Genomic DNA, 21,823 nt, shown 5'->3' with positions numbered 1-21,823 from the left:
GTTCTCTTTTTTTAATTAGTAATAAAAATGTGACAGATTCTTGAAACAATGTGATTTATTTTTGATGATTCTATTGATTTGTTTGCTTTCCTTGGCTTATGTTTCCATTTATTTATTAATTCATTCATTTATTTTTCTGATACATTTACTGATACTTTTGAGGGGAAAAAAAATAGGCTGCATTTACTAACCTCATCAGTCTATTGCCAAATTATGATATGAATTCCGTTTTAACCCATCAAAATTTGTTTCAATAATTGGTTCTATCACTGATCTATAATAATCATTATATAGACCAGTGGTAACTGTATTTTAAATAAGATCACTAAACAAATAAACATGTAGTAATCTGTTTATTCAATCTGGGTTTGTCATTAGTCAGAAAAGGACGCTGATTTAAGTCTCAATAGCCTTAGCTACAAAATAACACTCAAGAAGATTTCCAAAAGGTAGACTTAAACCAAAGTCCCTTTCAACTAAGTACTGAGTAAAGGATCTGAATACTTATGTAAATGTGATATTTCAGTTTTTTCTTTTTAATAAATTTACAGACTTTTTTTAAATTCTGTTTTCACTTTGTCATTATGAGGTACAGAGTATAGATTAATGAGAAAAAAATAATGTAAACAACTGTAGTATCAGGCTGCAACATAACAAAACTGTAGGGGGTCTGAATACTTTCGGAATGCACTGCATATATATATGTGTGTGTGTGTGTGTGTGTGTGTGTGTGTTTTCTTCCCTGTATGTTAATAGGCCTGCAGGGTTTCCATTTGCACCCAGAGAAATTCATTGTAGCCTATAACTTATAGGCTAATTGCAGGGATGTAAAAAGTACTCAAAACTATACTTGAGTGAAAGTACAGATACTGAGTGAAAATTCTACTTTAAAAGCAAAAACGTACAACTTTAAATTGTACTCAAGTATTAAAAAAGTAGAAGTAACCTAAAAAATAAAAATAAGAGAGGATATTCTTGTTTTATCATATTGAGTTATCTTACAAAGGTTTAGTTAGATAGATAGAAAGGTTTGGTAAAGGGAAAAAACAAAATGGACACAACATCAATTAATATGCAGCACAGTAGAACACAAAAAAATACAGCCCTTAAAGAGATACGCCATCCATTACACTCTCATGCCATCCCACATGTATATGCCGTATAAGACTCTCTTCAGAAAGACTTTTGGAAAATAATCCATCTTTCTGCATATAATGTAAGTGTACAGGACGTCCAAAGAAGATGCGTCTAAAACTATACAGCAAGCCATAAAACCCCAGTTGATGAATCAATGTCGTCTTAAAGGGTTAGGTGAAATTTTAGGGGCGTGTAAGAAAAACACGGATGTTTTAAATTTTACTCTCGTTTACACTTTGTGTGGTTTTTGAAGAGGTCCTGTATATTTGCATTACATGGACTAACAATATTTATTGGTGTTCATCTGAAGAAAGGGACGTCTGATGACGTGAGGGTCAGTAAATAATAACAGAATTTTAATTTTTCATCTTCAGAGCAAGATGTGATGCAGAAGCCAAAAACATATTCAAGTCAGAATACAAGTACATGTGTTGAGTGACATGGAAATAAAACACACAATACTGACTTTTAAAGTAACATTTTGTGCTTTCTATTCAAGCATTGTTTGCAACAATAATTGCACTTTTCTTATTGTTTATTTGGGGCATTAAAGGTTATTTCTGAAATATTGGTATGTGACTGATTTTCATTCATTACTTTAATTAATAGGCAAATCATGTAATTATTTAGATTAAAAAAAGAATTAATTGACAGCCCCTATTGTTACTCAGTATATAATTATAATACCACTTATCCACTTTCCATCATCCAATATTTTTGGAGATTTGCAACATTTAATAAATACAAAGCGATCATGGCCAAAATATTAACTGTATTTAAAATCTCATTATTGATTTTATTTGCATTCAATCTTGTGCATTCAGCTAATATTTTGCACAGACAGCTAACGGTTGTATCAAATTAGACAAAAATAATTAAACTGGCTTCAAGAAAATTGAAGCCAGACATTTCCCTGATGAAAGTTATAAAACATACCTGGCAATAAAGCTCATTCTGATTCTGATTCTGATTCTGATAAGTGAAGCTGAAACTTACCTGATTACTGTGTAAAAGAAAATAAAATGCAAAAATGTAACGAGTACTTCTGTAATAAAGTTGAAATAAAATTCTAAGGAGTATATAGTACTGTTTTTTCCTCTGAAATGTAATCAAGTAAAAGTACAAGTAGTCAGTTTAAATTGCACTTGCGTGAAGAACAAATCCCCCAAAACAATACTTAGGTACAGTAATCAAGTAAAATGTAAAAATATCTAAAACATCTTTAAAATTCTAGAGGTTTTACACCTGTTGAATGAAAAAAAGAAACCAAAATAAAACAAAACCTTAAAAGTCTACAGTTTATTGTTTACTTTCTTCTTGGACTTAAAAGCAAAAGAAAAAAAGTCAACTGACTTATATTTTGTTCTGCAGAACATAATGAAACTGTCCCAAAAATAAATAATATTTCTTCTAGTTCATCGTTAGAAATCTGCATCAAGAGTGAATTCACAGTCCATCACATTTGACATCACTCCAAGTCGCTGGTATTCAGCCACTCGCTTCTCGAAGAAATTCGTTTTTCCCTCCAATGAAATTGACTCCATGAAGTCGAAAGGGTTTTCTGACTTGTAAACCTTTTGAGACAGAATTTAAAAAGCACTGTTATATAAATATAAAGATTATCAGACAAAAATCATAATGCAATCCCGATAAAATACTGACTTTGGGCAATCCTACGTCTGTTAGCAGCCGATCAGCCACAAACTCAATGTATTGCTTCATGAGAGAGCAGTTCATCCCGATTAAATTGACAGGTAAGGCTTCTGTGAGAAACTCCTACAGAAAAACAAGCAAATACAAATGCAGTTACGCTCATGCCTGAAATAATTCATTCTGCAGCACTAGAGTACAGCAAAGTATAACGTACCTGTTCAATGCTCACAGCTTTTGTGATGATGTCTTTCACTCTGTCAGCAGAAGGTTTCTTCACCAAGTAGCTGTACACTAGACATGCGAAATTACAGTGCAGACCCTGTGAAGTTTCAATAATCAATAACAGCCTTGATTAGATTTTCAGTGGGACTTCTTATTATCTCTATATTTTTTATCATGGACACAGATAACAAATCTCAATCAAAACATGATCTGAACATCTTAAAAATGTAAATATCTTAAAGATTTCACCTCATCTCTGCTGATGAGTTCATTGGAGTAGGTGAGTCCGGGCATCAGGCCTCTTTTCTTCAACCAGTAGATGGCAGCAAATGATCCAGAGAAGAAGATGCCTTCCACTGCTGCAAATGCTACTAATCGCTCTCCTAAAACCAAATAAATAAATATATATACACTGCTGTTGGTCAAGTGTAATAATCAATATTTTATGCTCATTTTAGGAAAAAAAAAGTATTTTTTCACACACCAAAAGTTGAGTTTGTGTCAGAGATCCACTGTAAGGCCCAGTCTGCTTTTCGCCTTACACAAGGCATGGTGTGAATTGCATTAAACAAAAAGTCCCTTTAAGAAAAAGTTTGGATTTAGAGAGAGAGAAAACAATAATATATATATATATATATATATATATAGTTAATAATACATTATAATATATTGTTTATTGTATTGATGTTTTGTTTAATGTCACTATGTATTATTGTTTAGAACACATATATTAACATTTTAATCCAAGATGTTCACAAGTAGAGCAATCATTAACTTTGTCTCTTTTGTGTACAAGACTTTTTTTGTGGTTAGAAAAAAAATGTCTTGCAAAGTTTGCTCAAACTACATAAGGAAAATGTTAGCATAAACTGCTGAACTGAATCTTGCACCTGTCACCTGTGTAAAAGCACTTTAAAAGCTGTAACTGACTTTGTTATAGTAAAGAAATACACTGTTCACCCATTTTACCTCTCTTTTAGATCCCTTATGTAGGTGTTGATAAGCATGCTGTACATTTCGGAGTGCACATTCTCTATGAGGATCTGAAAGCCGTAGAAGGAGCGAGCTTCTGGGATCTGCACCTCTTGACTGAACCGCTGCACCTGTGACAAGTAAAGACATGATGTTTGGAAATAACTTCTTGATCTATTCAGTCTGAAATTTTACATTGGTTTCCATAATCTTAATGAAGGTTAGGAGATGCACTTGCCAGGTTCTCATTCACGATCCCATCACTTGCTGCAAAGAAAGCAAGTACATGGGATATGAAGTGTTTCTCTTCAGACTTCAGGCTGTCCCAGTGAACCAAGTCCTTGGATAAATCCACCTAAACAAACCATTGCAATGTTTAGCAATTTCGCATTCAGCAGAGATAAGGACAAATACTATTTTTGATAACATTTTCTTAAATGAATAGTTCAGCAAAACTGAAAATTCACCCACGTTATTTCAAAAGTGGGTTTCTTACTTCCATGGACAGATTTGGAACAAAATGAGGGTGAGTAAAGACCTGTTTACACCAAGAACAATAACGACACATAAGCATCCACACCAATGGACTATAACCCGTTTATCACAAGGTCTGCTGCAGGTTGTCTGCTTTAAAAAATTGGGTGGATTCTAATTGATTGTCAATGTTTTTATTGATCATCATTTGGAAAAAAATATATACTGGAAGCAATTCCAACAATATAGTTCCTCTGTTTCTTTATGGTTACAGTTGTGGTCTGGACTTCCATATTCTCACGGAATTAGAACTATTATTAAAACTTTAAAGCTATCATTAAGGCCAGTTCACACCAAGAACATTAAAAGCGTCCACACCAATGTACAATAACGTTATGTTTATTATAAACGCAAGCACGCTGCAGTTTTGTTGTCTGCAACTTCATGCTCATGCTATTTAAAGTCGAGTGGATTCTGATTGGCTGTCAATGTTTTACCAACTGGAAAAATATCGTTCTGAAAGCCATTCCAACGACATCGTTCTTTTGTGTCGTTTTCGTTGTATTTGTGGCATGGACTTCCCTACTGAAATAAACAAGCACACATACACACCATACGAGGTGCAGGTCAGGAGATACCAAAGTTGAGGACATATGACCTCTTTACTTATTTACTTAGCCACCAACGTTTTGGCAAGAAGCCTTTGTCAAGGTATGGACTTCCCTACTCTCAACAAATTAGAACTAGAACACACTAAAGTAACTAAGTACATTTATAAAAAAGTTCAATAAATTTATAGTTAAAATCAGTAACACGTACATCATGGAGACGTCTATTTGACGTCTGCATATACATCTTTTAAAGCCGAGAACACACTTAACACCACTGTCAGGCCGATTATGAAGGGAATTTGGTATTGACAACTGATCATCCCCAGTCGGACTCTGAAAATCCTGGAGGAGCATAGAGACAGAATACCAACCAAAAACATCCAGAAAAAACACATTATATAAAGGTTAGAAATTGATTTGCATATGTAAAACTGACATCTTAAAGACGTCTGTCAGATGTTTGATGATTTCCAGATCAAGCGATCGTTAACATCTTGCAGACTTACATGTGCTATGTGATATCTATATTAGCGTCGTATGTTGTCTGTCACAAGCTCTGTCTGGTCGATTCGGATTGGCTGTCAATGTTTTTTTATCGTTTTAACAGCTGGAAAAAAAATGCTCAGAGCAATTTCTACGATATAATTCTGTGCTGTTATCGTTATAGATGTGGAGTGGATTGCGCTGTTCTTACAGAGTGAGAACAATCACAACTTTATAGTTATAGCTCTCTTTGAACGGGCCTTTAAATGATAACAGAAATTTTGGGTGAATTTAATACCACCAGTGCCCTGGCATGGTGGTCGCACATTGTGATTGTTTTGTAAGTACAACAGTTATTACAATACATTCAAGTATTTTCATCAGAGTTGGCAAAATTATCATCTTAATATTAAATTGATAAAAAAAATAATAATAATATTCACCTCCTCAACTGTCCAGAATGAAGCCTGAGCTTGTTTGTACATTTTCCAGATGTCAGGATACTGAATAGGGAAAATGACAAATCGTTTTGGGTTTTCTCTGAGAAGGGGTTCGTCTTCAACACTGTTCGTGTCAACATCCTTGTGACCGTTCTGCAGGAGAAACATAACAGTTAATAGAGGAATACGGGGTTTTAAAGACGTGTTAACTATTCACTAATGTATTCCTAGTCATTCGTTATGAGAGCGCAAGGGGAACAAACTGATGACGAATCTGCTTACGAAAAATTTTAATGGACGGCTTTCATGTGCATGTGATTTAAACAACACTGCAACCCTCAATTTCACTTACATATAACCCAGAAAATAAATATCAACATCAGTTTTTGATTCACTTTATCCATACCTTAATGTTACAGCTTATCTTTAATCCAAATATTGCTGTCGCTATCCGCAACACATAGCACTCTTTTTACTGACACTACTTTAGATTTCACGTTTACTTTAATTTTATTATCATAAATGCTATATATCGTTTTATTTCACTCCACGGTTACTTTACCTAATGCGCGAGGCTCTTTGTTATGAAAGCACAGAGCCGCACACATAGCAAGGCAGGCAGATTCAACATTTATTCGAAGGCCGCAAAATCACACTTAAATGCTTTAGAGTAAGTTTATTATTACCTGATATTCCACAATGTTCGCCGGAGTGTTGCTTATACCGGAGTCCATGGTTATACTCGTCTTCGGTCAGCAGCGGTGAAGCTGCGATCTGTCATTGAGAATCAGCTGCTGAAGCGGTGCACAGCACGCGTCTAGCTCCTCCTACACTGTTACGCTATATAGAAATGAACCCTTTCGCTGCTCATGGCTTACATAAAGCTAAAATTATTAAAATATGAAACCACCCTCAGCTAGTTCAAAATATATGTCATGTCAGTGTTGCTTTGAGTATTCTAGTTTAATTTATTAAACTAAGCTTTCAAGGGTCTACATAAAGCACTTTGAGACAAACAAAAAAACAACTCGATCGTATTTGCTCAGAAATGTATTAAATTAATATTTTAATTACTTTTACAAGCACAATTTTACAGTCAAAAACAGACAATGGTCCATTAGTGGACTTAGACAAAAGATATATTTCATTTCTAAGGGGTGTGATTTTATAAAACAGTGAGCTGTTATAATCACTTAGACACCATGCTAGACACACAAGTGGTTTAACATGAATTTGAAATATACATTTGAATTTTAGATTGAGAACTAGTGCCTTGCAGCATTTAATCTGATTGTGGTGAAACTTGTATTTTAGGTGTTACTTGAGGTAAATGTGATCTCTGTTGTCAGCAGATTCATAACACCAGGCAGTCTTTCTAGTTTCATAAAGCATACAATTAGAGGAAACATGAGACTAATTTACATCGACCTTCAACTGATAACCTGGCAGAATGTTTGAAATCTTTTGAAGGGACACTGCAAATTACAGCACACTCAACCATAGAGCACTATGAAATATATAACAACCTTTGGAAATACTGTCACGTGACGCACCACATGTAATGTGGAAACCATAATTTGGCATGAGGAGCACAGAGAAGCTCCCTACTCCTATAAAACCCACGGAAAGTGAGAACGAGAGAACAAGGACAGAATTGCTAAACCAATTTTCACTTGTTCACACTATTTGTGCAGAATCTAAAATCTATCCTGATTTGAGACAAATGCTTCTTGTTGTACGGACAATTCATGTACAAGACTGTCAGTAGGTCATCTATATCTATATATGTATACACAATAAAATAAAATTAGCTGAACATTTATGTAAACGGTGTTTGATTAAGAAACCCAAGATTTGGGTGCCATCTCCACTGTTATCCATTTTGTTGCATACGTTATTCCATATTGGTTTTCTGTAATTCTTTTTGAGTGATAAGGAAAGTGAGCCTTTTGTAATTGTGAGCAACCGAGGTAACAATATCAATCAATTAGTTTTTGACCAAGTCATTTTTTCTCCCCCACCAAAACAAATATAATTTTCCACCCATGACTGTTGGAATGTTGACTCTGCAAGCTATTCACATGCCCAGTGGTTAGTGGACGGAGCCTGGCTCTTTTACAAGCCATACTGGACCAATGAGAGGTTTTTCATGGTATCATCAAGAGAAATTCCAGCCTCTTGCATCTCAAACCTAGCGGAAAACAACAAACAGCATGATTTTAACTTTAACCCTTGTGCTGTGCTGAAAATCCTTTACCCAATTATGCTATATTATCACCAAATCTTACATTCAATCTTTCTGTCAACATGTTTTCTTTCAATTAGCACAGGCTTTGTATTGATCGGAGCATATGCAACTCGGCTTTTGAGTGAAAAAAAGACTTTCCTGTTGATAATTTTGGCAATGTTCACTCAAAAGCTCAGATCAATGAGGCCTACGACCAATCAGTTCCAGATAAAAACTGATAAGCTGACAAAAAGATTGAATCCAGAACACAAAATGACCAGAAAACAACAGTTAAACAACCTTTTATATTACAGAATCACTCTTTGTAATGGGCGAAATGAAAAAGGGAAGACAAAAACAGTCTGTGACAAGAACAAAAGGTCAAATGCAATGTGATCTTAATCACCAGTCATCTGTGGAGATGGTGTAATACACAGGTGGTTGGTCTGTGTCGCTGAGGGTTGCCGGACCCTCCTGACCACTGGCCCCCATGTTGCTGAAAATGAGCCAGTCCCCAACAGTGAGCTCAGGGAGCAGGCAGTGCTCTACCACCTGGTCCAATGGGTCACACGATGGACCCCACAGGCTGCTGGAAAACACGGGCTCATCTAGGGTGAGCGACAGCTGAGAAACAAAACAACGAGTTTAGAAATCTCAGGCAACTTATTCAAATATTGTTCGTGTTCAGGTACATGTGTGTTATTTACCTTGTGGACAGATGGTGTGGTGATGACATTTCCAAACAACTTCCCCATGAAAGATCCATAAACACCATCGTTCATGTAATACCCAAATTCTGGTGCATCGTTTGGGGTCAGCTCATCTGGAGTGCAAAAGACACATTGAGAAAATAAGGCAGATGTATCTAATGCCATATATATCTCAAATATGATGGGGCTCACCATGAGTGCTGCTATGGAGATCCCGGTATACTGCTTTTTTGCCAATAACATTGACAGCCAGAGTGAAGGAGGAAAACACAAAGAAATTTCCCGGTTCAGCGATGACGCTCACTCCAGACGCTGAGGGGAAATAGGCCTCCAGCAGGGGTCTGACGATCGAATTTACCTGATCAAACAGACATGAAAGAAAAGCTTTGAGTAAGTGGATGATATTCAAAAAAGAAAAACAAATGAGACTCATGCTTGCCGTACCTGTTTCAACTGAAACTCAGAACCACTGAATCCTCCACCAATATCCAGGATCTTCATGTCAAAGCCTAGTTCCTTCTGAAGAAGTAAGGAAGACTCAGCACTCCAATAGATACATGAAATTTACTAATAAATCTAAATTAAATTATCGTATTATAACGTTCGTACTACTACTCACCGCCATGTCAAAGATGCAGCGGGCATCTGACAGTGCATGGGTGTATGCTTGGGGATCTTGGCATGATGCTGGTACCTGGAACCTGCAGAAAAAGTCCCACTTTCTAAAAACTCTAAACAAGACAAAGTGAGTCTCAGCAAATTAGTGGTGACCAAATCAGTTGACTTACGTGACTCCAACCACATTCACACTCAACTCCTTGGCCATCTCCAGAAGGTGTCTACAGCTCTTCAGGGAGCAACCAATGGTCACACTTGCTTCCTCAACCTGTGCGTCAGTAGACACTTGAAGCAAAAGCCTGATAAGACAATAACAGTGCAGAAAGAGAATTACATAAATATATAATAAACACTTACTATAAATAAATGATATAATACAATATAAAATACATTTTATATATGATATTTCACCGTTCAAAGATGAAGACCAAAAAAAAAAAAAGTTTTTGAAATAAGTGCCTCATGCTCATTTTTTTTTTTTTTTTTACAGTAAAACATTTGAAAATATTATTATAAATTGTCTATTTTAATTTATTTTAAAATGTAATTTATTAATGTGATGCAAAGCAGCCTTTATTCCAGTCTTCAGTGTCACATGATCCTTCAGAAATCATTCTAATATGCTGATTTGAAACATTTCTTCTTATCAATGTTGAAAACAATTGTCATTTGTAATGTGTCCTTGCTGAATAAAAGTATTAATTTCTTAAAGAAAATGTGGTCACACTTTAGTTTTGGGACCTATTCTCACTACTAACTATTAACTACGAATTTTGCCTCAGTAAACTCCTAATTTGCTGCTTATTAATAGTTAATAATGTAGTTGTTAAGTTTAGGTATGGTTTAGGATTAAGGGATCTAAAATATGGTCATGCAGAATAAGACATTAATACGTACTTTATAAGTACTAATAAATAACCAATATACAAGTAATATGTATGCTAATAAGCAACTAGTTAATAGTGAGAATTGGTCCCTTAAACTAAAGTGTTACTGAAACTTTTACTGACTTTTGAATGTCATATAAAATGCACATACATACATACATATGTTTTAATGTATATTATACATATATACAATATGTTTTAAGGACTTACTTGGCCTCAGGATGGGCACGGGCAATTTTGCGAAGCTCTGCCTCATTTTCACACACCAAATAGTTAATGCCGGTCTTGGCCGCGTGTTTAATGAGTGAAAGCTGCTTACAAACTCCAGACAGGATGATGTTCTCAGGAGGGACATCATGATTGAGTACCAATGTGGTTTCAGCCTGAAAGTATTAAGTGCATTTCTATAAGTTGGTGTGCCTTCAAAATATACATTTTGAGATCTTTCTAATATCTACAGGTAAGAATCAAATAAAATGTTACCTTATTTGCACAGACAAAACCAACGCCAAGAGCAGACAGGACTTCAATGACTACAGGGCTGCTGTTACAGCTGACTGGGTAGAAGGGTCGAACGAGAGGCATAGTGGTCTTCCACAAAACATGCTGTCGCATTAGGGCCCCAAGGTCGGCCACAACAAATGCATTCTTTTCAGCCTGACAAACAAAATCAGATCAATCAATGAAAAAGACAGAAACAACACCGCTGTGTTCCATTTGTTCACTAAAACAGATGTTCATAACACAGTCTGACATTTACTTGGAGACTGATTTTCTGAACTAACCAGATTTTGCTCATAGACATGGTTGTCGATGACATTGTCAAGGGTCGTTCCTCCCTCAAGTAGTTCAATGAAGTAGTTTGGTGCATCAACGAATCCTTTCATCTCAACCGTATTCCGCAAATACGACAATCATAGAGAGTTTACTGAGCCGCTGGGGTATTCTGGGTATGCAACAAACTGTTCAGGGGAACCCAAAACATAGTAGTGTCATTACAACAACGTGCATAACATACAAATAATGTTTTCACACAAAACGTTACGTCAAGGTGTACAACTACAACACCAACCCACATATTTCAAAACAGTGTGTTTTATGAGCAAACTTTGAACAGGAAGTTCAAAGTCATTGTAAGGCTATCGTTGATCTAAATTGGGTTTCTATGAAGCTAATAAATACAAGAGGCAGGGAAAATGAATCACATAAATAGAGAAGGCATCACGAGTCCATCTTTAGAGATGACGACAACACATAGGCTTCAAGAATGTGGCCTACAGGCTATTTTTTTTTACTCGGACCCAATCAAGATAAATCCCTGTGGCTTTGAAGCACAATGGAGCATTTGATGGTATTACCAATGGATTTGTGCAGTATGAACGGGGGACAAAGGTGTTGCATATAAGCCACCAAGAGTGTTATGTAAAACCAAAAACAATCCACTACAGTTGGATGAGTGCAGACACAGATTTTATGTGTAATGAAATAAATCATATTATTATGTAACTGTCTCTCAATGGTACTTCAGGAGGGATGTGTCTAATATTTATGGACTCACATGGACAACGTGGGAGATGGTCCTCTCCCGCTATCAACTAGGATCCCAAGGCGGCTCAGCGTTGAAGTCGAACTGCTCGCGGTAGAGGGCCTCCCCTAGGCCTTCTGGGTAGCGCTTATACACTCGCAGAGAGAGTGGGGAGCCCTGTGGAGTCACAAAAACAGGTGTATACATAAATAGTTGATTTACAAGAGCAGCTGATGGATAAAGTAAACTTATATAACACAAATGTACCCAGGCAGGTTAGAACATTTCTGAAATAACTCTTGACTTAGACATAACCAGTTTTCTTAATACAGATGCATTATACATTTTCAGCATCACTTTATCTGTAGGCTATGTTTTTATGAAGCGAGCGCTTATTTGCTGCTGTACTTTGTACTTGACTAGTTAAATGGACCTGATGATCAGATACTCCGTGTTCTCATTTTTAAGCATTAAACAACACTGTCTTATCTGGATCTTCCCACATGTGATCAATAAATGAAGTAACTTGTTGAACATTTATCAGAGGTCATGGTGTTTGTTTCTTCATGTGGACACCACCTTAACCCTATAAAGCCTTCTGTAGCATGTTATTTGACACATTAATTTCTAAGGCATCTAAATGATCAACATCATCAAAATTTGGCTGGAAAAACCTGTTGTACACAACCTACTACATGCTTTGCGTCATCTAATTGATAGTTCATACTTTTTTAGCAAGTAAATGGTAACTTTTATATTGTTAGTAACGTCATCATAAGATAGACAATTAATGGACTAAAGCCAATTGATCACCTTTTAGAAAAATCATGTTAAAATGTGAGTATCAAATATGATATATTTATATGATAAATATTATATCATCTTTGTATTATATTGCATTATATTTTTCAATCATCTTACAAAGAAATTTTATTGAAAGGTAGAGTGACAACTAATATTTATATATAACTCATAATTATAACTTTATGTAAGTAGTCTGTTATTATAAAGATTTACATTATAAGCTATCAGAATCTCATCTTAATGTTCTCACTATATCATAATACATGGGTCATAAAATCCTAATATATATTTAAAACAATAAATAAATAAATACTTTTTGAAAAAAATATATATTTTGTCTAAAGGGTTCAATAAAGTGTTCTATTAAAAATATATATATTCCCAGCTATTATTTCACATGTCAAACTTTACATTTATAGTTACATTTATAGTTATTATGGTATAATAAGCATGAAAGTGACTTGTGTTGTGGTACGAGGTAATGTTTCACCAAAACAGATGTTTCTTAGGAAAACAAAATTGTAAACACACCTAGGCCTAACTAGTGTTAGCATAATATATAATCTGATATCAGAACACAGTAAAACATTATATAAATTTAATGTGTAACACGCTCGTTATTCAATAACCTGACAGGACATGTCTTAAGCGCCGGGGTTTGTCCACTGAATCAGCTCACTAACTGTTTAGCCAACTAAACCCGCGCCATGCTCCGACAACTAATGATTTATATAAATAAACACGTTTAATCCTCATAATTTGTGAGTTTGAAATCTATTTATCGTTGTCCTTCACGGAGCACTGCCGTTGCCCGTATAACAAGCGCGACTACAACCAACCGCCATGTTGTGTCACGGCTAACGTTACTTACAGCAGACGGCGGATTTTTCCGGGATGAAGACTAAAAACAACAACAAACGCGGTACTTACGTGAGATAACGGCCTGAATGATTTGGAAAATCGTCTTCTCTTTTTCGGCGGAATTTTTAAAGAGTAGTGGGGACACAAATAGAAGAAAGAAGAGAGGCTGTATGTGCCATATGCCTGTGCGAGGATAGCTCGGCGGAACACGAGAGCGCTGCTATCTGTCTGTCAGGAAGAAATGGTCGCTGCTGGAGGAAGGCGGGAGAACGGTTGTTAGAGAACACAGAACACGGGGCGGGGCCTAAAGTACTAGGCTTGGCTTGTGAAGAGCTACGCAGCTACGTGACTGGCTCAAGAACTGGTCGTTCTGGGGAGGATTTCCAAGAAACGCCAGCCCACTCTCATTAATATTCATTAGCTCACCCTTTAGCTTAGTAGGATTCGGATAGCGGTGGGCGGGGACATCTGTACTCATGAGAGAATTATGTTCTTATAGCAAATTCCTTTTAGAGAAACACACTCCTTTGAACATTTATGGGCCAACGTGGGCTCTGTTTGTATTGCTTAATACGCTGCTTGTACTTTCTGATAGATGCTTTCCCCTCTTTGTCATTATATGGAAGTCATTGTTCTTAAATTTAGATTTATAGTATCTTTTGTTGTAGTATAATGTATATTGTTATACTATACAACCATACCACCAGAACCAGTAAAACCATTTCAAAATGTAGTTCTGTACATTTTTGTTAAACGTTTGATCATCATCAAACTTCAGTTGTATTCCTTCTGATTCATAATGAAGAAATCAACAATGCTGAGGTTCACAGCTGGCAAAGCTGTCATAACAAACCCTTACACAACGGTACATAAACATACACAACACTGTAAGATGCAAGTGTTTTCATAGCCGTTTACTAGGTGAAAGGTCATATTTGATGGTTTCAGGTTCTAGTTTGTTTGCCAAAGAATTTCAGATAATTTTCAGACAAATATCTTGTTACAATGCACATGGCTACACTGAAGGTCTTGTTTTGTTTCAGTGAATTGATGGCAAACACGTTGCTCCATTTATATTTGAGATCCCTGACACTTTGTCTGCAAATCATGTTATTTACCGTAAATTATACATTTTTAATTGACTTGAATTTTGCATATCATCTGGTATCAGTTAAGTAGTAGCATAAATGTGAATCAGATCATTGTCATGATGGCATTACTGGCAGATTACTGTGCTGCTGGATACCATACAGTATATGCTCAAATAACATCATATTGTATATGCTATATCGTATTTACACATTGTAACAATTAGTAACCAGTTTAATTTAGGGAAATTAGTGAATTCAGCAATTAAGATTTTCTACAACTGTTATTTTTTGAACTACTTTTGGGACAGAATGTATGAAGGGTTAGTTACCAAAGAATGTAATACTTTTTGAGAGTCACAAGTTTAGCGTTTTTATGCAAAACAAAGGTTGTCTGATTATATGCAAGTTTTATTTAGATAAATGTAGATTTCTTAAAGCTGCTCCAAGTTTGGCATTTAAACAATTCATTTGTTTTAAATTTTCTTTAAACACTTTAATACAATTTTAATACTTAAAGCAGCTAAAATGCCTTTAATGTCTTAATCTGAAAATATATGGATTCATTATAATTTATTTACAATTTGCTTTTATATTTTTAATATATGTAGTTTGGTATATACCTGTTTGTTATTTGAAGGGGTTTATTAAAGGTTAAAAACACCCACATTGCGCATTCTGAACGCATTGTCAACTGAACGAAACACAAGTCTCCGATCAGCTGACTGGAAGAAGGGTTTTCAACACGGCGACTCAATTAACTGTGTTTTCAATAATGTTTTATTAAAAACTATTTCCAATTTTAACAGATTATTTTGTAGTTTACTGAAGTGACTTATATCATCGGTAAGTATCGCCAAAGAATGATTTCTCATACAATATTTACAGACATCAGAACTGCGCATTTATCCATCGCATCACCTAAACGTACACTATATCAGTGTGCACTTTACGATTATAAATTCTGTGTTCAGTCTTTAAACACACTATTAAAGGCAAGACACCTATTATCTGCAGAGGGGGACAGCTTTAATCTGCTGATGACTCGTGACTGGTCATTTTTATGGAATGAAATGGAGAAGTGTGAATTTGCTCATATGATCAACCTTGAAAGGACTGTATTCTATTTGACAGTTTTTTTTTTGTTTTTTTTTGTTGAAGTGTCTCATATGCTATGAGAATTTAATCTTTATGTTTAAGCACCCTCCCCGTGATCATTTGAGCAGCCATCATGACAGAGTTCTGGTTGATCTCTGCTCCTGGAGAGAAGACCTGCCAGTAGACATGGGACAAGATGAACATGGCCACAAGCCAGACCAACCTGTCCACTAACCACAAGTTCAACATACCTGAACTGAAAGTAAATGACTCCTCATTTTCTAATTCAGTTAAAGCACTGGTTTATTTACAACACATATTTGACTTTTTCCATTTGTCTAATGAGGTTTGGTGGTGTTTCTCAACAGGTGGGGACTCTGGATATCCTTGTAGGGCTGTCAGATGAGCTTGCCAAATTGGACTCTTTCGTAGAGAGGTTTCATGTCTACGTTTGACGTTTTACCAGAGTGTTCCGTTAAAAAATGTATACATTTAATTTTTTGATATTATTATATTTTGATCATTATCAATTACACACAGCGTCATAGTTCCTATAATTCCCTTAATGGGGTTTTTAAGCTTCTGTCATGTTAAAGTTCTCTAAATATATTTAAATGTATATTTAGCCTGTGCTGCTGTTATTTTTTATTTTATTTATTTATTGCCGTTATTTTCCAGCGTAGTGAGAAAAGTGGCCCAGTACATGGATGATGTTTTAGAGGACAGTCGAGATAAAGTTCAGGAGAATCTTTTGGCCAATGGAGGCAAGTGAACTTAAAATCCTCAATACATACTAACCACAATATTGATGGTAAACAATACTACTCTTAATTATTATCACAATCACATAAACATTTAACAGGTACTAATGTCAATTTGACATTTATATAACATTTTGTCAAATAAGAATACATGTAATCTTTCATAGTCTAGTCTGTCATATTTGAATGTCCTAGTATATTACCTTATAATCTTATTTTATATGATTATAAATATTTATAATGAATAACTCTTTCCATACAGTTGATCTGGTCACATATGTTACACGGTTCCAGTGGGATATGGCCAAGTATCCAATCAAACAGTCCCTTAAGAACATCTCAGAGATCATGTCCAAGGTGAGGCATGTTCAAATATTTTGTCATTGTTTATAATATAAGGAGATTTATTTTTCTTGAAATTTCCTGTTTTGTTCTGTGTTCTTAGCAAGTGAGTCAGATTGACAATGATCTCAAAGCCAGAGCTTCAGCTTATAATAGCCTAAAAGGGAACCTTCAGAGTCTGGAGAGAAAGAATGTGTAAGTGGGAGGAGTTTCATATTCTTTGATATAGTTACTTTAATCATTTTAAGTGACCTTAAATAACAACATGTCTTGTCCACTAGAGGGAGTCTTTTGACTAGGAGTGTGGCTGATATAGTCAAGAAAAATGATTTTGTTCTAGACTCTGAATACCTTACTACTCTACTTGTAGTTATTCCAAAGTAAGTCAAACTGGAGTTTTTGTGCTTTTCTTTGTATTTTGTGCTTTTAAAATGTTTCTTCGTTGGATTAAAAATGATGTCAATATTTACTCACCCTCATGTTGTTCCAAACCTGTGTGACTTTCTTTATTCTGTGGAATGCAAAAGAAGATAATTATATCGGTCAGAAAACAGTTTCTGTTCCCATTGACTTCTCATTGAATTTTTCCATAAAAGTTTTTGTCTATACTGTGGAAGAAACATTTTTTTCTTACCAACAATATTAAGAATATCTTAATTTGCATTTTGCAGAAGGTGTGAGTAAATGATGACACAGTTTTCATTTTTGGGTGAACTATCCCTATAACTTAGAATGAACACATTTTGATTTATTATATATGTTGTTACCTCTGCAAAACTCATTTTTGCCCTTTTTATGGCCTAGAAAGGACTAGTTATCCTGACTGGCAGAAGACATATGAAACTCTTTCTGAAATGGTGGTTCCAAGATCCACAAAGTGAGTAAAATTTAATGACGACCTTAAAATTAATTCACCTAAAGTAGAGAATTCTGAACTTTGTGTTGCCTGTATTTAAATCTTGACATCATTACGCTTTGCTTTTGGTGGACATGTAAATTTGGCAGACTGTATCGATGGAAACCTTGCCCTTCTGTTATTGCTCTTACACACAGTAATGCAAGCATTACAGTGCAATATGCTTCTGCACACAAACTATGCTGTCCAAAACACTGTGCACTCCTTTATGTGCTCAATTAATCAGAAGTTATTAGAAATCATAAGGAAGACCAAGGAACATTTCAAGGAGATTCAACAACACAGAGAACACATTTTATTCAGTGCAAAGAACATTTCCAAGACTTTGAATAGATCTCATTAAACAAAACATGAAACCGTGAACCTGACCAGAACTGTCAGTTCAGTGCTTTAAGAAAAATGAATAAAAGGTCTATGGCAGAAACTGTGCAAGTGGAAAAAACACTTTTGCACACTTAATGAGATAGAAGTTTGAAATTGAGAAATACCTACCTAAGTTATGCTTTTTATAAATCATCTTTTTTACCTTATTAATTACTTTGTGTTGATAAGTGGCAGCATGTGGCTTTATAGACCTCATGTTGTAATGGAATTCACGCTTTTAATTAATTCAGAGCTTTTATATGTGTTCTATCCAGTATAATGAGGGAAAATGCTGCTCTGTGATGGTGATAGTGACTGACCTCAACTCCGATTTTTCATCTGCTCTTCTGTTAGGCTTTTATTTGAAGACCAAGACAGTGGGTTGTTTAGTGTTACACTCTTCAGGAAGGCTATTGATGACTTCAAACACAAAGCAAGAGAAAACAAGTAAGTCCTTGAAGCTTTACAGTCTATAGTTGTTATTTTGTCAAATGGAGCTGAAAATCTGTTTGAAACCGTCCTGTAGTCTCAAGTCCTTAAGTGTATTTGAATGTCAGATTTGCAAATATACTGCTGTTCAAAAATGTATGTTTTTGAAAGAAGTATCTTATGTTCACTAAAGCTACATTTAATGTAATTTTTCCTTTGATGGCAAAGTTGAATTTTCAGCATCATTACTTCAGTCTTATGTGTCACATGATCCTTTAGAAATCATTGTAAATTCTCTTATTAAAAATCCTTTTAAATTTAACTTTTAGTTTTTTAGTTCTGTAGACAGTTTTGTCCCGTATTTCAAGAATCAGTGTAGATATATTCTCAGATTATGAATGACATACTGTTGTAAGACTGTTATAATGTATCACAATGTGTTTGAGTGTCTGTCTGTTTTTGATGTTCACTGATGCCATCATGTCTTTCAGCTGAATCAGAGGAAAGCTGACCCTGTGTTACTGATTTTTTTCAGGTTCATGGTGCGTGATTTTCAGTACAATGAAGAGGAGATGAAAGCAGACAAAGAGGAGATGACTCGCCTCTCCACTGACAAGAAAAAGCAATTTGTATGCATGCAGCTGTCTAAATTTTATTCTCTATTGAACATGAAAAAATCCTCCACAATGATGTTGATGAGTAACCTCAAAACTCATCAACCTCACAGCCAGCTTGAGAGGCCCTGGGCCTTGATTAGTCTTCATTTAAGTAATTAGAAAGAGAAAAGATAAGTAATGATAACAACGGTCAATCTGCTTCTGCACCTCAGGGTCCTTTGGTGCGTTGGCTTAAAGTCAACTTCAGTGAGGCTTTCATCGCATGGATACACATCAAGGCACTCCGGGTTTTTACAGAGTCAGTCTTGAGGTACAGTGTGTGCAAATCTGTTTAAAGCGTTTGAATCTATTTCATATGTAGATGTAGATTGTCTGATGTAAGACCTGCATATTTGTATTGAACAGGTATGGGCTGCCAGTCAATTTCCAGGCCATGCTGCTTCAGCCAATCAAGAAGAATGTAAAGAAACTGAGGGAGGTTCTGCAGGACCTTTACAAACACTTGGACAGCAATGCTACTGTTATTGATGTGAGCTATTATTAAGATTCTTTATATTTTTGAAAGAGGTCTGTTATGTTCACCAATGTTGCATTTATTTAATCAAAAATACAGAAAAGTAAATAGTGGTAATAATGTGAAATATTGTGTCAATTTAAAGGGGTCATATGATGCTGCTAAAAAGAACATTATTTTGTGTGTTTGGTGTAATGCAATGTGTTTATGCAGTTTAAGGTTAAAAAAACACATTATTTTCCACATACCGTACATTATTGTTGCTCCTCTCTGCCCCGGCTTTCTGAAACGTAACGTTTCGATTTTTACAAAGCTCATCGGTCTGAAAAGCGAGGTGTGCTCTGATTGGCCAGCTATCCAGTGTGTTGTGATTGGCCGAATACCTCAAGCGTGAGATGGAAATGTTACGCCCCTTACCATATTTGGAAACACACAGCGTCTGCATGACATGGCAGCAGCGGTAACAATACTACAGCAAGAATAAAAGTTACACCTCCTTTCTTTGCGTAAACATTTGGGTGGTGTTATGCAAATCTTCCCACACAGTGAAGTAGATATGTGAGGGCGCGTTTAAACGAGGCGTTTACGGATCTTATATATGCACAAACAGCTTGTAACACTCAAAATAACTCCCCTTTAAAATAACTGATTTCTATTCAACTGTATTCATCAACAAATTCCGAAAAATTTAACAGTTTCCACAAAAATATAAAACAACATTGATAATAATAGGAACCATTATTAATAATTTAGCATCAATAATAGTTGAAAAAAGGGATAGTTAACCCAAAATTGAAAATTCTGCCATCATTTTTACCCTCAAGTTGTTCCAAACCTTTATGAGTTTCTTTCTTCTGTTAAACACAAAAGAAGATATTTTGAGTTACCAAACAGTTTCTGGCAGCCATTGACTTCCAAAGTATGAAAAAAATACAATGGAAGTCAATGGGTACCAGCAAATGTTCAGTTACCCACATTTTTCAAAATATTTTCTCTGGTGTTCAACAGAATAAAGAAACTCATACAGGTTTGGAACAACTTGAAGTTGAGAATTAAAATGTTTTGCTGAACTATCCTTTTAAGCACCAAATCAGTATATTAGAATGATTTCTGAAGGATCATGTGACAATAAAAACCTGAGTAATGGCAGCTGAAAATTCACCACAGAAATGCCATCACAGAAATGAAGTACATTTTAAAATATATTCAAATACAAAATAGTTCTGTGAAATATTTCACAATATTACTGAATTTGCTATTTTTTATCAAATAAATGCAGCTTTGGTGAGCATAAGAAAATGGCCTAATTGAAGATATAGAGATATCACAGCTGATTTGTTCATTTTTATTGTTATAGGCATCTATGGACATCCCAGGTCTGAATCTCAGTCAGCAAGAGTACTATCCGTATGCTTACTACAAGACTGACTGCAACCTCCTTGACTTCAAATAGAATTCAAATTCCAATTCACTTACACAACACTTACTGTTTATCTTTACTTTTTTTTTTTACCTCTCTGTTAGTACCTTCCTCTCACTGCCTCATTCCTTTATCATTCCTGCAGATCACTATTTCAAATAAGAGGCCTCAGAATCTCACCATATGTGTTATTATTGGTTTAATTTGTTTACAAATGAAGGATTTTCAGGGGTTTTAAAATTTGTCCTTCGAGGGCATGTGTGGTCCAACACTGAACACTCGTCTTTCGCTGAGCCCATAATGGCTGTGCATTCTGTTGTTTTTAATTTTCTGTTGGTGCTTACTCTGTGGCATGTGCGGGTAATGCAGTGATTGTTTAATTGTGTTGTTAAGGAACCACTATGTGTGTGTTTGTCTGTGTTTGTGCTTCTGCTGTGAGATTAAATGTATTTATGTTTTTGCTGGAAAAGGTGAAATACATGATCACATGCTGAATGTAAAGACCAATACATTATAGCACATAATTTTGTTTATTTTGTTTTGTTGTCATGAGTGAGGAACTATATTCAAATTACTATATATGTGACCCTGAACCACAAAAAAAAAAAGAAACATTATCTGAAAGCTGAATAAATAATAATCCTAAATTTG

The 21,823-nt window shown here is 35.3% G+C and overlaps 3 protein-coding genes across 6 annotated transcripts; 1 reads left to right on the top strand and 2 right to left on the bottom strand.

Moving 5' to 3' along the window:
- Nucleotides 1–2,086: 2,086 nt before the first annotated feature.
- Nucleotides 2,087–6,977, bottom strand: rrm2b (ribonucleotide reductase M2 b). Of its 3 annotated transcripts, none has more exons than XM_016504304.1 (9): nucleotides 6,679–6,977; nucleotides 5,996–6,145; nucleotides 4,223–4,339; nucleotides 3,982–4,115; nucleotides 3,497–3,591; nucleotides 3,262–3,395; nucleotides 3,005–3,109; nucleotides 2,800–2,913; nucleotides 2,087–2,711 (listed from the first exon to the last, which is right to left on the bottom strand). In XM_016504304.1, exons 1-9 carry the CDS (start codon nucleotides 6,724–6,726, stop codon nucleotides 2,559–2,561), a joined length of 1,050 nt encoding a protein of 349 aa, XP_016359790.1. In that variant the 5' UTR covers nucleotides 6,727–6,977; the 3' UTR covers nucleotides 2,087–2,558. The 3 variants fall into 3 exon arrangements, with proteins under 3 accessions (XP_016359790.1, XP_016359792.1, XP_016359791.1); XM_016504306.1 differs by lacking the exon at nucleotides 6,679–6,977 and adding an exon at nucleotides 5,278–5,411 and having other exon boundaries at nucleotides 5,996–6,012; XM_016504305.1 differs by lacking the exons at nucleotides 5,996–6,145; nucleotides 6,679–6,977 and adding exons at nucleotides 5,278–5,411; nucleotides 5,576–5,592.
- A 57-nt stretch (nucleotides 6,978–7,034) lies between these two features.
- Nucleotides 7,035–13,896, bottom strand: azin1b (antizyme inhibitor 1b). Its single transcript, XM_016504303.1, has 12 exons — nucleotides 13,694–13,896; nucleotides 11,993–12,136; nucleotides 11,220–11,396; nucleotides 10,918–11,091; nucleotides 10,645–10,817; nucleotides 9,718–9,846; nucleotides 9,549–9,630; nucleotides 9,374–9,448; nucleotides 9,122–9,287; nucleotides 8,927–9,042; nucleotides 8,626–8,843; nucleotides 7,035–8,183 (listed from the first exon to the last, which is right to left on the bottom strand). The coding sequence occupies exons 3-12, from the start codon at nucleotides 11,319–11,321 to the stop codon at nucleotides 8,108–8,110; spliced, it is 1,311 nt and encodes a 436-aa protein (XP_016359789.1). The 5' UTR covers nucleotides 11,322–11,396; nucleotides 11,993–12,136; nucleotides 13,694–13,896; the 3' UTR covers nucleotides 7,035–8,107.
- A 1,520-nt stretch (nucleotides 13,897–15,416) lies between these two features.
- Nucleotides 15,417–21,680, top strand: LOC107702090 (V-type proton ATPase subunit C 1-B-like). Of its 2 annotated transcripts, none has more exons than XM_016504300.1 (13): nucleotides 15,417–15,558; nucleotides 15,913–16,072; nucleotides 16,179–16,246; nucleotides 16,489–16,574; nucleotides 16,834–16,928; nucleotides 17,017–17,108; nucleotides 17,195–17,293; nucleotides 17,722–17,790; nucleotides 18,547–18,639; nucleotides 19,157–19,250; nucleotides 19,451–19,548; nucleotides 19,644–19,767; nucleotides 21,110–21,680. In XM_016504300.1, the coding sequence occupies exons 2-13, from the start codon at nucleotides 16,007–16,009 to the stop codon at nucleotides 21,203–21,205; spliced, it is 1,080 nt and encodes a 359-aa protein (XP_016359786.1). In that variant the 5' UTR covers nucleotides 15,417–15,558; nucleotides 15,913–16,006; the 3' UTR covers nucleotides 21,206–21,680. The 2 variants fall into 2 exon arrangements, with proteins under 2 accessions (XP_016359786.1, XP_016359787.1); XM_016504301.1 differs by having other exon boundaries at nucleotides 16,179–16,294; nucleotides 16,494–16,574.
- Nucleotides 21,681–21,823: the final 143 nt, after the last annotated feature.

This window comes from Sinocyclocheilus anshuiensis, unplaced genomic scaffold, assembly GCF_001515605.1.
Source record: "Sinocyclocheilus anshuiensis isolate Anshui unplaced genomic scaffold, SAMN03320099.WGS_v1.1 scaffold54, whole genome shotgun sequence".
In the NCBI taxonomy this organism is placed as follows: domain Eukaryota; kingdom Metazoa; phylum Chordata; class Actinopteri; order Cypriniformes; family Cyprinidae; genus Sinocyclocheilus; species Sinocyclocheilus anshuiensis.
Note: the sequence above shows the minus strand (reverse complement) of the source record. Positions and strands in the feature narration are given on the sequence as shown.